General features: G+C 41.9%; 1 protein-coding gene across 10 annotated transcripts in view; it reads left to right on the top strand.

Moving 5' to 3' along the window:
* The window catches only part of SP100 (SP100 nuclear antigen), a 96161-nt gene extending 80589 nt beyond the window's left edge, over window positions 1-15572 (top strand). For 6 of the 10 annotated variants that reach the window (XM_023557777.2, XM_023557776.2, XM_023557770.2 and 3 more), the window contains 6 exons: window positions 5850-5957; window positions 6389-6504; window positions 7958-8078; window positions 8394-8465; window positions 8614-8757; window positions 10375-15572. In XM_023557777.2, the coding sequence (XP_023413545.1) occupies window positions 5850-5957; window positions 6389-6504; window positions 7958-8078; window positions 8394-8465; window positions 8614-8757; window positions 10375-10503 (690 nt within the window). In that variant the 3' untranslated portion in view covers window positions 10504-15572. Of the gene's footprint in view, window positions 1-5600; window positions 5958-6388; window positions 6505-7957; window positions 8079-8393; window positions 8466-8613; window positions 8758-10374 lie in introns of those variants that run through there. The other 4 variants (XM_023557773.2, XM_023557775.2, XM_064286570.1 and 1 more) reach the window with 3 other exon arrangements.
* The last annotated feature ends 1428 nt before the right edge of the window (window positions 15573-17000 follow it).

Below are 17000 nucleotides of genomic sequence, written 5' to 3'. Positions count from 1 at the left end.
GCTATGAGTCGAAATCGACTTGATGGCAAAGGGCTTGGTTTTGGGTTTTTTGGTAGACCAGTGCAAGAAGACCTGGTAGTGCAGTGGTTAAAGTTCTTGGCTGCCATCTTCTCTGACCATAAGGCCATAAAAGTGGAAATCAATAACAGGAAAAGAAATCAAACGCTTGGAAACTGAACAATTCCCTGCTCAAAAAAGGCTGGATGATAGAAGACATTAAGCATGGAATAAAAAAAATTCAGAGAATCCATTGAGAATGAAAACACTTCCTATCAGAACCTTTGGGGCACAGCAAATGCGGTGCTCAGAGGCCAATTTATATCAATAAATGCACACATCCAAAAAGAAGAAAGGGCCAAAATCAAAGAACTATCCCTACAACTTGAACAAATAAAAAGAGAGCAACAAAAGAAACCCACAGGCACCAGAAGAAAACAAATAATAAAAATTAGAGCTGAAATAAATGAAATAGAAAACAGAAAAACAATTGAAAGAATTAACAAGACCAAGAGCTGGTTTTTTGAAAAATTCAACAAAACTGATAAACCACTGTCCAAACTGACAGAAGAAAAACAGGAGAGGAAGCAAATAACCCGAATAAGAAATGAGAGGGGCGATATTACAACAGACCCAACTGAAATTAAAAGAATCATATCAGATTACGCTGAAAAACTATACTCAAACAAATTTGAAAACCTGGAAGAAATGGATGAATTCCTAGAAACACACTACCTACCTAAACTAACACAAACAGAAGTAGAAAAACTAAATAAACCCATAACAAAAGAAGAGGTTGAAAAGGTAATCAAAAAACTCTCAACAAAAAAAAGCCCTGGTCCGGACAGCTTCACTGCAGAGTTCTACCAAACTTTCAGAGAAGAGTTAACACCACTACTACTAAAGGTATTTCAGAGCACAGAAAAGGACGGAATACTACCAAACTCATTCTGTGAAGCCACCATATTCCTGATACCAAAACCAGGTAAAGACACCACAAGAAAAGAAAATTATAGACCTATGTCTCTCATGAACTTAGTTGCAAAAATCCTCAACAAAATTCTAGCCAATAGAATTCAACAACATATCAAAAAAAAATTCACCATGACCAAGTGGGATTCATACCAGGTATGCAGGGATGGTTCAACATTAGAAAAACAAATAATGTAATCCACCACATAAATAAAACAAAAGACAAGAATCACATGATTTTATCAGTTGATGCAGAAAAGACATTTGACAAAGTTCAACACTCGTTCATGATAAAAACTCTCAGCAAAATAGGAATAGAAGGAAAATTTCTCAACAAAATAAAGGGCATTTATACAAAGCCAACAGCCAACATCACCCTAAATGGAGAGAGCCTGAAAACATTCCCACTGAGATCGGGAACCAGACAAGGATGCCCTTTATCACCACTCTTATTCAACATTGTGCTAGAAGTCCTAGCCACAGCAATTAGGCTAGATAAAGAAATAAAGGGCATCCAGATTGGCAAGGAAGAAGTCAAAGTATCTCTATTTGCAGATGACATGATCTTATACAGAGAAAACCCTAAGGAATCCTCCAGAAAACTACTGAAACTAATACAGTTCAGCAGACTATCAGGATACAAGATAAACATACAAAAATCAGCTGGATTCCTCTACACCAACAAAAAGAACATCGAAGAGGAAATCACCAAATCAATGCCATTTACAATAGCCCCCAAGAAGATAAGATACTTAGGAATAAATCTTACCAGAGATGTAAAAGGCTTATACAAAGAAAACTACAGTACACTTCTGTAAGAAACCAAAAGAGACTTACATAAGTGGAAGAACATACCTTGCTCATGGATAGGAAGACTTAATATTATAAAAATGTCTATTCTACCAAAGTGATCTATACATTTAATACAATTCCTATCCAAATCCCAACGACATTCTTTAATGAGATGGAGAAACAAATCACTAATTTCATATGGAAGGGAAAGAGGCCCCGGATGAATAAGGCATTACCGAAAAAGAAGAACAAAGTAGGAGGCCTTACTTTACCTGATTTTAGAGCCTATTATACTGCCACAGTAGTCAAAACAGCCTGGTACTGATACAACAACAGATACATGGGCCAGTGGAACAGAATTGAGGATCCAGACATAAATCCATCCACATATGAGCAGCTGATATTTGACAAAGGCCCCAAAACAGTTAAATGGGGAAAAGACAGTCTTTTTAACAAATGGTGCTGGCATAACTGGATATCTATCTGCAAAAAAATGAGACAAGACCCATACCTCACTCCATGCACAAAAACTAACTCAAAATGGATCAAAGACCTAAATATAAAATCTAAAATGTTAAAGATCATGGAAGAAAAAATAGGGACAACATTAGGAGCCCTAATACATGGCATAAACAGTATAGAAAACATTATTAAGAATGTAGAAGAAAAACTAGATAACTGGGAGCTCCTAAAAATCAAACACCTATGCTCATCCAAAGACTTCACCAAAAGAGTAAAAAGATTACCTACAGACTGGGAAAAAGTTTTCAGCTATGACATTTCTGATCAGCACCTGATCTCTAAAATCTACATAATACTGCAAAAACTCAACTGCAAAAAGACAAATAACCCAATTAAAAAATGGGCAAAAGATATGAATAGACACTTCACTAAAGAAGACATTCAGGTAGCTAACAGATATATGGGGAAATGTTCACAATCATTAGCCATTAGAGAAACATAGATCAAAACTACAATGAGATTTCATCTCACTCCAACAAGGCTGGCATTAATCCAAAAAACACAAAATAATAAATGTTGGAGAGGCTGTGGAGAGATTGGAACACTTCTACAGTGCTGCTGGGAATGTCAAATGGTACAACCACTTTGGAAATCGATTCGGCGCTTCCTTAAAAAGCTAGAAATAGAACTGCTGTATGATCCAGCAATCTCACTCCTTGGAATATATCCTAGAGAAATAAGAACATTTACACCAACTGATATATGCACACCCATGTTTATTGCAGCACTGTTTACAATAGCAAAAAGATGGAAGCAACCAAGGTGCCCATCAACGGATGAATGGATAAATAAATTATGGTATATTCACACAATGGAATACTACACATCGATAAAGAACAGTGAGGAATCTGTGAAACATTTCATAACGTGGAGGAACCTGGAAGGCATTGTGCTGAGTGAAATTTGTCAGCTGCAAAAGGACAAATATTGTATAAAACCACTATTATAAGAACTTGGGAAATAGTTTAAACTGAGGAGACAACATTCTTTTGTGGTTACTAGGCAGGGGAGGGAGGGGAGTGGGAGAGGGGTATTCGCTAATTAGATAGTAGATAAGAACTAGTTTAGGTGATGGGAAAGACAGCATACAATACAGGGTAGGGCACCACAATTGGACTAAACCAAAAGCAAAGAAGTTTCCTGAATAAACTGAATGCTTCACAGGCCAGCTTAGCAGGGGCAGTGGTCTGGGGACCATGGTTTCAGGGGACATCTAAGTCAAAAAAAAAAAAAGTCAATAGGCATAATAAAATCTATTAAGAAAACATTCTGCGTCCCACTTTGAAGAGTGGCATCTGGGGTCTTAAACACTAGCAAGCAGCCATCTAAGATGCATCAATTGGTCTCAACCCACCTGCATCAAAGGAGAATGAAGAACACCAAGGACACAAGGCGATTATGAGTCCAAGAGACAGAAAGGGCCATGTGAACCAGAGACTACATTATCCTGAGACCAGAAGAACCAGATGGTGCCTGGCTACAACCAATGGCTGCCCTGACAGGGAACACAACAGAGAACCCCTGAGGGAGCAGGAGAGCCGTGGGAGGCAGACCCCAAATTCTCATAAGACCAGACTTAATGGTCTGACTGAGACTAGAAGGACCCCAGTGGTCGTGGCCCCCAGACCTTCTGTTGGCCCAGGACAAGAACCATTCCCGGAGCCAACTCTTCAGACATGGATTGGACTGGACAATGGGTTGGAGAGGGATGCTGGTGAGGAGTGAGCTTCTTGGATCAGGTGGACCCTTGAGACTATGTTGGCATCTCCTGTCTGGAGGAGAGATGAGAGGGTGGAGGGGGTTAGAAGCTGGTGAAATGGACATGAAAAGAGAGAGTGGCGGGAGACAGCATGCTGTCTCACCAGGGAGAGAGGAATTGGGAGTGTGTAGCAAGGTGTATATGGGTTTTTGTGTGAGAGACTGACTTGATTTGTAAACTTTCACTTAAAGCACAGTAAAAATTATTAAAAAAAAGTTCTCGGCTACCAAGCAAAAGCGTTTTAAACCTCTATGGAAGAAAGATGTGGCAGTCTGCTTCCATAAAGATTTACAGCCTTGGATACCCTATGGGGTCGTTAGGAGTCAGAATTCACTTGATGGCAGCAGGTATGGTTTAGGTTTGGTAGATCAGTGCCATCTATACTACACATCTGTCCATCACAGTCACTTGGAGGGCTTGTTGTACCGTCAATGCCTAGGCCCCGATACCTGGGCTTCTGATTCAGCAAGCGTGGGGTGTGGTCCAGGACTTTGCACTAACAAGTCCAGGTGATGCTGATACTGCTGGTCTAAGACTACTCTTTGGAGAACCTGCCTCAGGCCTTAAACCAGGGGCCTCAACTAGTGACTGCAGATTGGAATCATCTGGAAAGTTAAAAAATACTAATGCCTATGCCCCAACCCAGGGTTCCTGGGTGGCCAAATGGTTTGCACTTGACTACTAACCTAAAGGTTGGCTGTTCAAACCCACAGAGCAGCACTACGGAAGAAAGTCTGGGTGATCTACTTCCATAAAGATTACAGCCAAGGAAACCCTGTGGAGCAGTTCTACTCTGTAACACGTGGGATTGCCATGAGTGGAATCAACTCAGCAACGATGGGCCTGGTTTCATTTATGCCCCGTCTTAGACTAATTGAATCAAAATCCTGATGATGGGCATAAGATGTTTTAAAATATCCCCAGGTGACTCTACTGTTCAACAGGTCAGCAAACACTGCTAAACAAAAGGACAAATTTACTGATAAAAAGATTAGGGAGACACACATCAAGTTTACAGAATTCCTAGAAGGTGGAACTTTGAGCGTGGGATTGCACGTGTTATTCATTCTTTCTCAAAGCCCATTTGCAGTCTATTTTATAGGATGGGGTTCAGAAATCTTGATCCAGCAGCCTAAGAAGAGTGATCAGCATCTATGACTTTTATCTGTTATGATGGAAAGGAAAAACGGTTGCATGGCCCCATGCCAGGACAACTTCAGGCCCCATTTGCAGATGTGTCCAAGGATCTCCGTAACAGACCACTCCTCAAGTTTTCCTACTGAAAGGGAGCACCTGGCCGAGCTACATCTTGCGACCTAGAATTTTCTCATATTTGTGACTTCTGTGTCTTGTCTTCTCATATTAAATTTACTGAAGATAAGAATTTACAAACTGAGATATGTCCCAGTTGTCCTTGGGCCTCAGCTCCTTGGGCCCAAAGACAACTTTGACTTTGAACCCAAATAGCAGGCACTGTTGCTGTGGCTCATAAGATAGCATTATTAATTAGGGTCTCTGCATCCCTGTATCAGTGGGCCTCTCCACCTTCCTTTTATAGAACAAGAATGCCACCAGGTCTGTCATGGACATAGGAACTTGTTCATGAAAATGAAAGTACAGACCAGTCCTTCAGCCTTGGCAACTGCTGTTACCACACACCTGGACCATTCAGAGATGGGATCTGGCACCTCCACACCTTACTTGCCAAGCTGAGTCATGGTTCATCTTCCCCCAGCCTCTCAGAGCCAACTAGCTCCCACTTGGTACCCACCTGGTCATGTGTACCCATGATTCTTCCACCCCAAAGGCACTGCTGCAGATCCAAGGATCCTCCAGTTCAGGAACTCCTCCCCGAGCCCTTTCTTCAACTATGGGGAGACTGTGGCCAAGAAAGCAGACTGCAGTGATTTCTCAGGTGTTTGTTCCATCTTATAAAATTCTCAGTAAAGCACCCGTCCACAAATCAATTTATACAATGGAATGTTGACAACTAGATAAGACACCGTACTTGAGGGCCAGGTTTTTGCCAGAGGAATAAAAAATTTCTCAGATTATCCATAAATCTTCACCCTTTTTTAATAGCTAGCATTTCTGAGTTACAATCTCTGTTCTCATAAAGAAAATTCTTCTGGCCAGACACACAGCCCCCACCTCTTGACCTTTGCTGCAGACCCAAATGTCTTCTTCTGAAATCTCCACTTGGTGCTGTTACTTAATATTTAAGGAAGATAAATTTTGAAGTGTCCACCTTGGTATACACCAAGGCAACGTGTCCTAGAGTACTATCATGCAGACCTTCTGTGGTCTCACTGATCCTGGTGATATCTACATTATCTCACTTTCTAGCCAGAAAACTCAAATCATTGTGAGGTGTGCCAGGATGGAGGATACCTGTTCTGCTGTGACACCTGTCCAAAATCATTTCATGAGGATTGTCACATCCAGCTTGTGGAAGCTGAGAGGTTAGTGAGACATGGCCTGCTCTCTCTCCTCCTCCTCGTTAGGGACTCCTTCTTCCACCAAGTACACTCATCCTGCAGAGTTTCTGTCTCCGATTGTACATGTATTGATGTCGAGGTAGCAGGGCTCTTAAGTGTCAGAATCCAGAAGTGTGATCCAGAGATAATCAATGGTGCTGGCAGCAGCAGATGAATGGGAAGCAAAAAACTCTTCCAGGGGTTACTAAGTGGACTAGTAAGAGGTGTCACCTCACTGCCCCCACTTGGTTCCCATTCTGATGGGGCAATGACCTGATTCACTGGCTGCTGGTCTAAAGTATACACTATCTCCTGGGAACATCACGAAGCTGATAAAACTGCTGGAATGAGCCTTCAGATGGTCTTATCAAGCCAGCTGATTCTGGGTCAGGGGTGCATGGTAAGACCCAGGAATTCTGTGGCTGTGAGCCCATTGCTGCACTTCCTTTGCCATAAAATGGCATTGGTCAGAGGTGATGGTGTGCAAGATACCATGGCAATGGAGAAAGCATTCTGGAAGTAGCGGTGCTGCAGAATCCTATGGCCAGGGAGGACAATCTCTACCAGGAGTGTATCTGTCCCTATGAGGACAGAACATTGCACCTCCATAATGGGAAGAGTCTAATGTAATTCTCCTGGTAACTCCCAGGGAAAGATGCCATATCAGGGGTTTCCCATAAACCTCTGCCTTTGGCCAGTTGGGCCATCTGCAGTGGCAGAAGACAGATGGGCTTTTTTGTTGAACCCCATCTCTGCACCAAGGACACTTTGAGCAAGCACTGGGGTGGCCAGGAAGAGAGGCTCACTGACATCTACAGGATGGGTTAGCATGTCCACCTGCTTATCCAGAGCTTCCTGGGGCAAGCAGCATGGTAGGGAAGAGTGGAGAATGAATCTAGAGGCAAAATGGAAGACATCTGACACTCTGTCTATAGATTTCCTTTTCTGCAGCACAAATTCTAGTCACAGATATGGCAAAGTTAGAGGAGAGGATTCCTATAGCTTGTGCTCTGTGCTTATTCAGAAAAGTTGAGAAACAAGAGCTGGTTTCCTGATTTTTACCATGATCTGATTGGGCTCATGGAAGCCCAAGACCCCAGTAGTTAAGGTCCAATTTCCAGTACTTGATTCTAACAAGCAAGGCTCATCATCAAGCTCATCATGGCTCAGACCCCCAGGCTTTATGGTAAATGAGAGTTCATCACTCATTATGGCACCTCATGCAATAGACTGACACCCTGCTACCACCACAGATGGGAGAGAGTGTCTTTGGCTATTGAGCCCACATGGGACTCTAGTGCAGAGGGGCCTCCAAGAGACTTTGGCTACAGAGTAGAGCCCACCAGCCATTCTTGAACAGAAGACATTAGTGGCTATAGTAACAGTGGTTGTTTCACAGGAAACCTGCCCTCTGCTCATATTATGCCTGACTTTTCAGGGATCCGTGGAGTTGCATCTTCTGCAAGATAAAGGCTATTCAGAACAGGTGCCCAGAAAACCAACCATGTCATCAGGAATCTGAGATCCTGAAGAGGCAGATGCTGCCTGAGGAAAAGCTGGTGAGTCAAAACGTGAACCTGAAACCACCTCCTTTCTCTTTACACAAGAGACATGGCAGAACCTTGCAGAGGGTTAGAGGAACGAGGCCCAAGGCAACCAGCTGTCCCAGGCTGTGCTTTGATCACAGTAACGTGGCACCAAAGCCCACATTCCAATGAACCTCCTCATTACACATGTTTTTCAAACTTCTAGGGTTGCTATGAGTCGGAATCGACTCAAGGACTGGCTTGAATCATGGGTTCTGTCTGGGCATGGGTATGGGCTCATTCTCTCCAAATCGCTTTTCACTTAAAGCCTCCTTCATCTTTTTGCAGAAATGTGAGTTCCTCCTCTTAAAGGTCTATTGCTGGGCAAAAAGCACCTTTTTTGCCAATGAACCACATTATGTAAGTAACAACAAGAAACCCTGAACCTGGTATTTTTGGAATTTGTCATCTTAATCCCATGGATATGAGCTGCCTTATTGGTGGGAATCTGTAGCAGACAGACATTGAACTACGCTAATAGCCCTCTCTTTGGTGTTCTCGTCAACAGAGTAGACAGAGTTCCCAGGGCCCAAGGGAACCCATGTGGTTGAACAAAATCAAGGAGAGGCTGAAGCAGCAGCATTACCACCAAGTGGACGAGTTTGTGCAAGACATGCGCCTCATCTTTCAGAACCACAAGGCATATTACAGGGCAAGTAGCTGTCCCTACTTCCGTATCCTTCTCTTTCAGTTAAGTCACTTTACTTTTCATCTTCTTGTATCAGGAAAATTATACAATTTTCCTCATCATGTGGCAAGCCCACACCAGTAAAACTTCTAGAAGTCTTCTAAAAGCCTTCCAACCCACGGAGGGAAATTAATAATAAACCAGAAGGTGTCGTTGCAAACATTACCCTAGGGACCCAGAGAATTTATTCACTTCTACTGAGTCGATTTCCTCCCGTAGAGTATTTTTGTTGTTAGGCCGTACAGCCAGTTCTGACTCATTGAGACCCTATGTTTAACAGAAGGAAACACTACCCAGTCCTGTGTCATCCTCACAGTCATTGCTATGTTTGAGCCCATTGTTGCAACCACTGTGTCAATCCATCTCATTGAGGGTCTTCCTCTTTTTCACTGACCCTCTTCTTTACCAAGCATGAAGTCCTTCTCCAGGAACTGGTCCCTCATGATAACATGCCCTGAGTATGTGAGGCTAAGTCTCTCCATCCTCGCTTCTAAGGAGCATTCTGGCTGTACTTCTTCCAAGACAGATTTGTTCGTTCTTCTGGCAGTCTATGATATATTCAATATTCCTCACAACACCATGATTCAAAGGCATCAACTCTCCTTCAGTCTTCCTTATTCATTGTCCAGCTTTCACTTGCATATGAGATGACTGAAAATACTTGCCACATGATGAGGAAAATACCATATCTTGGGTCAGGTGCACATTAATCCTCAAAAGACGTCTTTGCTTTTTAACACTTTAAAGAGGTCTTTTGTAGCACATTTACCCAACACAATACGTCGTTTGATTTCTTGACTGCTGCTTCCATGGGCGTTGATTGTTGATCCAAGTAAGATGAAATTCTTGACAACTTCAATATTGGTCTGTTGTGAGAATTTTTGTTTTCTTTTTATTGAGGTGTAATCTTCATCATTAAATGTGATCTTCATCATTAAATGCTTCAAGTCATCTTCGATTTTAGCAAGTAATGTTGTACCATCTGCACGTCACAGGTTATTAATGAGTCTTCCCTTCAGTCCTGATACAGCATTCTTCTTCATGTAGTTCAGCTTCTTGAATTATCTGCTCAGCACACAGACTGACCTACTCCCATCAGTTGGAAGTAGAATAACCCTTTAAAGTGCTCCTTTTCTCTAAAGGAGTATACCAAATTAAATTTCTGAGGTTTCAAAATTGTGGATTTCTTCATATCTGACTTTCCTAGTGGTGTATCAAAAAGTCAACAAGGATTAGCTAAAGGGATGAGAGCGAAGGAAAAAGGAGACACGAATAATTTGCTTTAGACACTTCTGTACTAACCTGTTGTTACAAATAATCTGTACTGCATTTAAAAATCAAATAACTAGAGTATTTAAAAATTAAATCAATAAATAAATTTCTGATCAGGAATTAACTGCAATATATTGTTTCTCTGATTTCCAGATGAAAAGAAATAATCAAGCTATCAGGGAGCATGAGCTACTCTTAACTGGATTAATTCTCACTTAACATTCAGGACTGAGGCTACAGATGACCTGGAGCAAGGGAGTCTGAGTTCACTGACAGTGACCTTTATTGTTTTTGTCTTTGCTCTTTCAGGACCATAAGTTTGCCAGGCTGGGACTTCAACTAAAGGCCATATTTGAGAAGAATTTCAAAGACATTTTTGCAATTCAGGAAACAACAAATAAGAGCAGTTTCCAGTTTGGGCCCATTTTTTTGTTATAGTCACTGATTTCTGTCATCCCCTTGAGACCTTCCAGCAGCCTTTGGGTAACTTGCCTCTGGCCCCACTGATCACTCTGCATGTTCTTTTACAAGCACCACCATGTTGTTGTTAGGTACCTCTATTTGGCTCTGACTCATGGTGACTCAGGGCAACCGTATGTACAACAGAATGAAACGTTGCCTGGTCCTATACCATCCTCGCAGTAGCAGGCACGTTGGAGCCTGAGACGGATTGTCCAATAAGCAAAAAGCCTGGTGCTTACCTTGCTTGCCGGATCATCTGTATTGAACGATTTCACATTTTTTCACCACATCAAAGATTCTGGTTCTAGGTATGGCTGGTGTCTGTTTCCCCCCCAACCCCACAGCACCTTGTTCCAGAATCAAAGCCTCTTTTTAAATTCACAGTCCCTGACAGGGGCAGAAGATCCAGTAAGCAAAGTAAGCACAGGCTTACTTATTGATCTGTAGTGAACAATTTCACTACAGATGATCTGGTAAGCAAGGTAAGCACTGTGCTTCCCTTGCTTAATGGGTAATCTGCCTGTGATTTGAGCCCATTGTTGCAGCCACTGTGTCAATCCATCTTGTTGAAGGTTCTTTCTCTTTTTTGCTGACCCTCTACTTTATCAAGCATGACCTCACCATCCTCGCTTCTACAGAGCATTCTGGCTGTACTTCCTCCAAGACAGATTTATTCATTCTTCTGGCACCATCATAACACACCACCATAGCACACTTATCTTTCAAACATTTTTGGTGCTATTCCTCTTCATTAATTTTTTCCAAATAAAATTTAGAACCAAAAGCATGGATGAGAAGGTTGATGGACCATAAGACTACATCAATAAGAATGGAACAACTAGAAAGGAGATAATGAGAATGTTACACAATGTGAAGAATGTTACTAATGTCACTGAACATTATGTGTAGAAATTGTTAAATGAGAACCTATTTTGCTGTGTATACTTTCACAAAGCCCTCCCCAAAAAAACCCCGTTGCCGTCCAATCAATTTTGCTTCACAGCAACCTTACAGGACAGAGTAGAACTGCCCCATAGGGTTTCCAAGGAGCAGCTGGTGGATTTGAACTATGGATCTCTTGGTTAGCAGCCTGAGCTCTTAAGCACTGTGCCACCAGGTCTCCACTGCAAGCTATAAAACTGCTTAAATGCAACAGAAGTGTGTGGCATGATTCATGTTGCATCATCATGTCATCCAGACCCTTCGATTTGGGTGCTACCCTATATGACAAAGGATTTGGGGAGCTGATACTCTTGTTCTTGATTTTGCTGTCTATGTAAGTAATAAACTATTTGACTCTAAATAGGGCTTATTGGGTTTTTTTTACCAGCCAAATCTGTCAGTCTTGCTTAACAGGTTCCCTGACCCAATGTACTCTGGTTATGGGGAAAAGGGTGCCATATATTGGTAGCTGGTTCAGAGTATACACTACACCTTTCAGGACAATAACCCAGCCTTGGAAATTTTTTGTCTCTAGCTGGTGCCAAATTTGGGCCTCCAACACAGTAATAAAATTCCATTGCTGGAGTAATTTGCCCAGGTAAGCCCAGATGACACGCCCTTCAACAAAGCACTAAGAAATTCATTGGTGTGGGGGCAGGGGCCTAACTACAGAAAATATTGCCTAGGACAATTAGTGTTAAATTGCTGAAGGACATCTCATAGCCGGCAGTGGAGACTCTGACAGTCAATAGAAACTGCTAATTGGTGCCCCGTCTCAAGCTGTGCCCAGGGCACGCATGCAATGCCCAGGGCACAGCACCCTACCTGCCCTCCTAGGCAAACCTCTGAGTGGGGGTACTGGCATTTCTGAGAACCTCACTTTCGGCTGCCTTCTGTGAACTGGAGTTGACACTAGAAGATTAAAAAAAAAAAAAAATTGATGGTACCATGTAATTGAGCTTCTTAGTATGAGAGGAGCTAATAGGACTCTAGAATGGGAAGGCCACCATAGCATTACATAACCAATGGAGACAAGGTGGATGTAATTACACTAATGAGCAGCAAAAGCAGAGTGGCAATTAGGATACTTTAACTTGAGGAGATCTATAGCAACAGCTAACAAACCATAGTGTTGCAGGAAGTGAGACAGACAGGCAGCCATAAAGATTGTTCTTTGACTAGTATAACTAGAAAAAATCAAGAGCTGGTGAAAGAAAGCTTGTATCTAACACCACAAAGGGAACTTGAGATTTCTCGTGCAGTTTTTAAATCTAAGCCATTTCACAGACTCAGAGCCCATTGATTGAAAGGGTCTACATGCCACAATTATAATCAACAAATAGCACCCAGTCCTTCCCCAAAGGGACATGCAGCCTTTTGTCAGAGTACCTAAAAAAGGGGAATACCAGTCCATTCAGGGCCTGTTAAATAGAAGGTCTGAGTGAAACTTATATAAAGAAACTGAAAACACCATCATGACCCTCTCAATAGATCCTTAGGGAAGCCAGAAGACAGAGTACTAACCTAAGTCAAACTCATAGTGGGTCCACTGGCTTCATGGATCCAACCTGTGCTTATTTCTCCAGTCCGCATGTACATATTGGGGTCAATACACTTAGCAACTGGCAGAACCCCCATTAGTTCCCTGGCCTTTGGAATAAAATCTATTGTGGTAAGAAAAGCAAAGTGAAAAAAGCAAAGTGAAGGCCCTGATAAATGTCACCTCCAGCCAAAAGAGTGGAAATGCAAGATTAGTTAGCACTGATCTCAAAACTTAAAGGATACAGAGTGGTACCCATCATATCCCAGTTCAATTCACCTGTTTCCTTTGCAAAAACCTAGTAGATCATGGTGTATGACAGGGTATGTCTAACCACATAATGGCCCAGTTGAGGCTGAAATGCCAAATGTGATTGTATTGTTAAAACAGAACAACACATTTTGGTATTTGGTATGCAGCTATTGAGATGGCAAAAGCATTCTTTTAAACTCTTATCAGTAAGGAGTTTACTTTTACATCGGAGAGACAGAAACGCACCTTCATAGCCCCAGAGTTATGTTGACTGTTGTGCTTCCTGTTACAACATAGTCCTCAGGGACTTTTTCTCAGGGATGTTTCACAGACTATCGTACTTTCCACTATACAGGCCTGGTGAACAGGATGGGACAAGTACTCTGGATTCCCTAGTAAGACACATGTGTGCCAAAACAAAAAAATATATTGCCAAGTTAATTCCAATTCATAGCAACCCCATGTGTTACAGAGTAGAACAACTCCATAGGGTTTTTCTGGTTGCAACCTTCAAGGAAGTAGATTACCAGGGCTTAGGTAAAGATTTAAGTTGTTTTTGTGAGATATTTAACTACGAATTCAATTTTTAGTAATTATAGGACTATTCAGTTTATCTATTTCTTCCTGAATGAGCTTTGGAAGTTTTGTCTTTCAAGGAATTTGTCCATTTTATCTGAGTTAAATAATTTAATGGCATCAAGCTATTAATAATATTCCTTTAGTATCCTTCGGACATGTTATCAGGAGGGACCAATCCCTGGAGAGAGACATCATGTTTGGTAAAGTAGAGGGTCATCGAAAAAGAGGAAGACCCTCAGCAAGATGGACTGACACAGTGGCTACAACAATGGGCTCAAACATATCAACAATTGTGAGAATGGCACAGGACCGGGCAGTGTTTCCTTCTGTTATGCAGCACTTACTAATAAAGATCAAAGACCACAGCCTTCAGTATGGATTGCACCTCAATATAAAGAAAACAAAAATCCTCACAACTGGACCAATGAGCAACATCATGATAAACGGAGAAAGGATTGAACTTGTCAAGGATTTCGTTTTACTTGGATCCACAATCAACAGCCATGGAAGCAGCAGTTAAGAAATCAAAAGATGCATTGCATTGGGTAAAACTGCTGCAAAGGACCTCTTTAAAGTGTGAAGAGCAAAGATGTCATCTTGAAGACTAAGGTGCGCCTGACCCAAGCCATGGTATTTTCAATCACATCATATACATGTGAAAGCTGAACAGTGAATAAGGAAGACCAAAGAAGAATTGAAGCCTTTGAATTGTGGTGTTGGCAAAGAATATTGAATATACCATGGACTGCCAAAAGAATGAACAAATCTGTCCTAGAAGAAGTACAGCCAGAATGCTCCTTAGAGGCAAGGACGGCAAGACTGCATCTTACATACTTTGGACACGTTGTCAGGAGGGATCAGTCCCTGGAGAAGGACATCATGCTTGGTAGAGTGTAGGGTCAGCAGAAAAGAAGAAGACCTTCAATGAGGTGGATTGACATAGTGGCTGCAACCACGAGCTCAAGCATAACAATGATTATAACGATGGCTCAGGACCGGACAGTGTTTCATTCTGTTGTGCATAGCGTTGCTATGAGTCGGAACCAACTCGACGGCACCTAACAACAACAGCAACAATTATTTGAGTCACAAATAGTTCACGTGAAACTTTTCTTTCTGGCACTAACTAGATAAAGAACTAGATGTTTTTTGAGGTCATTTCATATTTGTGACCAAATGATATCATCCAACAGCAGAATACTTAGCTTTCTCTGGTCTACAGAAGACACAGTGTAATGTGAAAAACACACCATAAAGTCAACACTTTAATATCAAGAGGAATGACAATATACAGTTTAAAAAACATTATAATTTTGTTAGATATTTCAACTAAAACATCAGTATATGAGCACATATATTCGATCACCCTAACATTAGTATATGAAGACACATATTCAATGAGTAGGAAACCCTGGTGGCGTAGTAGTTAAGTGCTAACCAGGAGATCTGCAATTCAAATCCACCAGGCGCTCCTTGGAAACTCTATGGGGCAGTTCTACTCTGTCCTATAGGGTTGCTATGAGCCAGAATCAACTCTCAACTCTACGGCAATGGGTTTGGTTTTTTGTTTTGTTTTTTTTTTAATTCAATGAATAGGACCTTGCAACCCCTCATTTTCTAAAGTGCCAGGTGAAGTAAATGCAGAGAATACGTTCCCAGCGTTAACTGGACCATTGCCTGTGGATGTACTCAGGTTAAAACACATAAAAAAAAAAAAAAAAAAAAAAAAAGCTCTGATCTTGGAACCTGACATTCTAGAGCCCAGGGGTGTCAGTCCTTACCCTCGTTACCAGGTCCACCTCCAAGTGCTGAGTCCCAGGCTTCTGGGGACTCGTTCTCCTCACTGGATTCTGCAAAGTCCTCGCTGTTGATCACTAACCAAATGAACAAAAGCCCTTAGAGGTCTTAATGTGGGATTAAGGAGCCCACACAGCGGGAAACAGTCAGGGGACACCAGGAAAGACCCAAAAGCTCATGTAACTTCTAGCCTGGAATGTCCCTGCTCCCAGCCAGACCAGTCTTCCCGTAGATTCCCCATGGCCTGCAGGTTAGTGGGTGCTGAAGTCGAGGACAGACGACCACAGTGGTAAGCTTTGCTTGTCTTGCTCTCCATTTTATTATCGCTCTCTTTTTATCCTTCTCACAGTCTTTCTTTACCCATTTCTCCCCTTCTGCTTCTGTTTTTTGTAGCTCCTATCTCCTTATTCTCTCAATGTCTGCATGTTTCTCTCTCTAGTTCTTTTTGTTTGTTTCCTTTAACCTGCTGTGTCTTTGGTCTTCTCATCCCCACTTGCCTTTCTTTCCCTCTGGCTATATTGCTCTAGGAAGTCCCTGGGTGGTGTAAAAGATTAACACACTCAGCTGCTAACCACAAGGGATATTGTTATTGTTGTTAGGTGCTGTCCAGTCAGTTCCAAATCATAGCGACCCTATGTACAACAGAACAAGACACTGCCCAGTCCTGTGCCATCCTCACAATCATTGTTATGCTTGAGCCCATTATTGTAGACACTGTGTCAATCCATCTCTTTGAGGGTCTTCCTCTTTTTTGATAACCCTCTACTTTACCAGTCATGATGACCTTCTCCAGGGACTGATTCCTCCCAAAAACATGTCCAAAGTATGTAAGACAAACTCTCGTCCTTGTTTCCACGAGCATTCCAGCTATGTGTCTTCCAAGACAGATTGGTTCATTCTTTTGACAGTCCATGGTATATTCTGTATTCTTCACCAAGACCACAATTCAAAGGCATCGAATTCTTCTTCGATCTCCCTTATTCATTACCCAGCTTTCACATGCATACGAGGAGACTGAAAACACCACGGCTTGGGCTAGACACACCTTAGTCCTTAAAATGGCATCTTCATTTTTTTAACAACAGATTTGTCCGATGCAGTACATCCTTTGATTTCTTGACTGCTGCTTCCATGAGTGTTGACTGTGGATCCAAGTAAAATGAAATCCTTGACAACTTCAATATTTTCACAGTGTTGCTTATTGGTCCAGTTGTGAAGATTTTTGTTTTCTTTATTTTGAGGTGTAATACAAACTGAAGGCTGCAGTCTTTGATCTTCATCGGTAAGCGCTTCAAGTCCTCCCCACTTTCAGCAAGCAAGGTTGTGCCATCTGCAGGTTGTTAATGAGTCTTCCTCCAATCCT

The sequence above is a fragment of the Loxodonta africana genome, chromosome 6, assembly GCF_030014295.1.
Source record: "Loxodonta africana isolate mLoxAfr1 chromosome 6, mLoxAfr1.hap2, whole genome shotgun sequence".
NCBI classification, from domain to species: Eukaryota; Metazoa; Chordata; class Mammalia; order Proboscidea; family Elephantidae; genus Loxodonta; species Loxodonta africana.
This window is presented reverse-complemented; position numbering and strand designations above follow the sequence as displayed.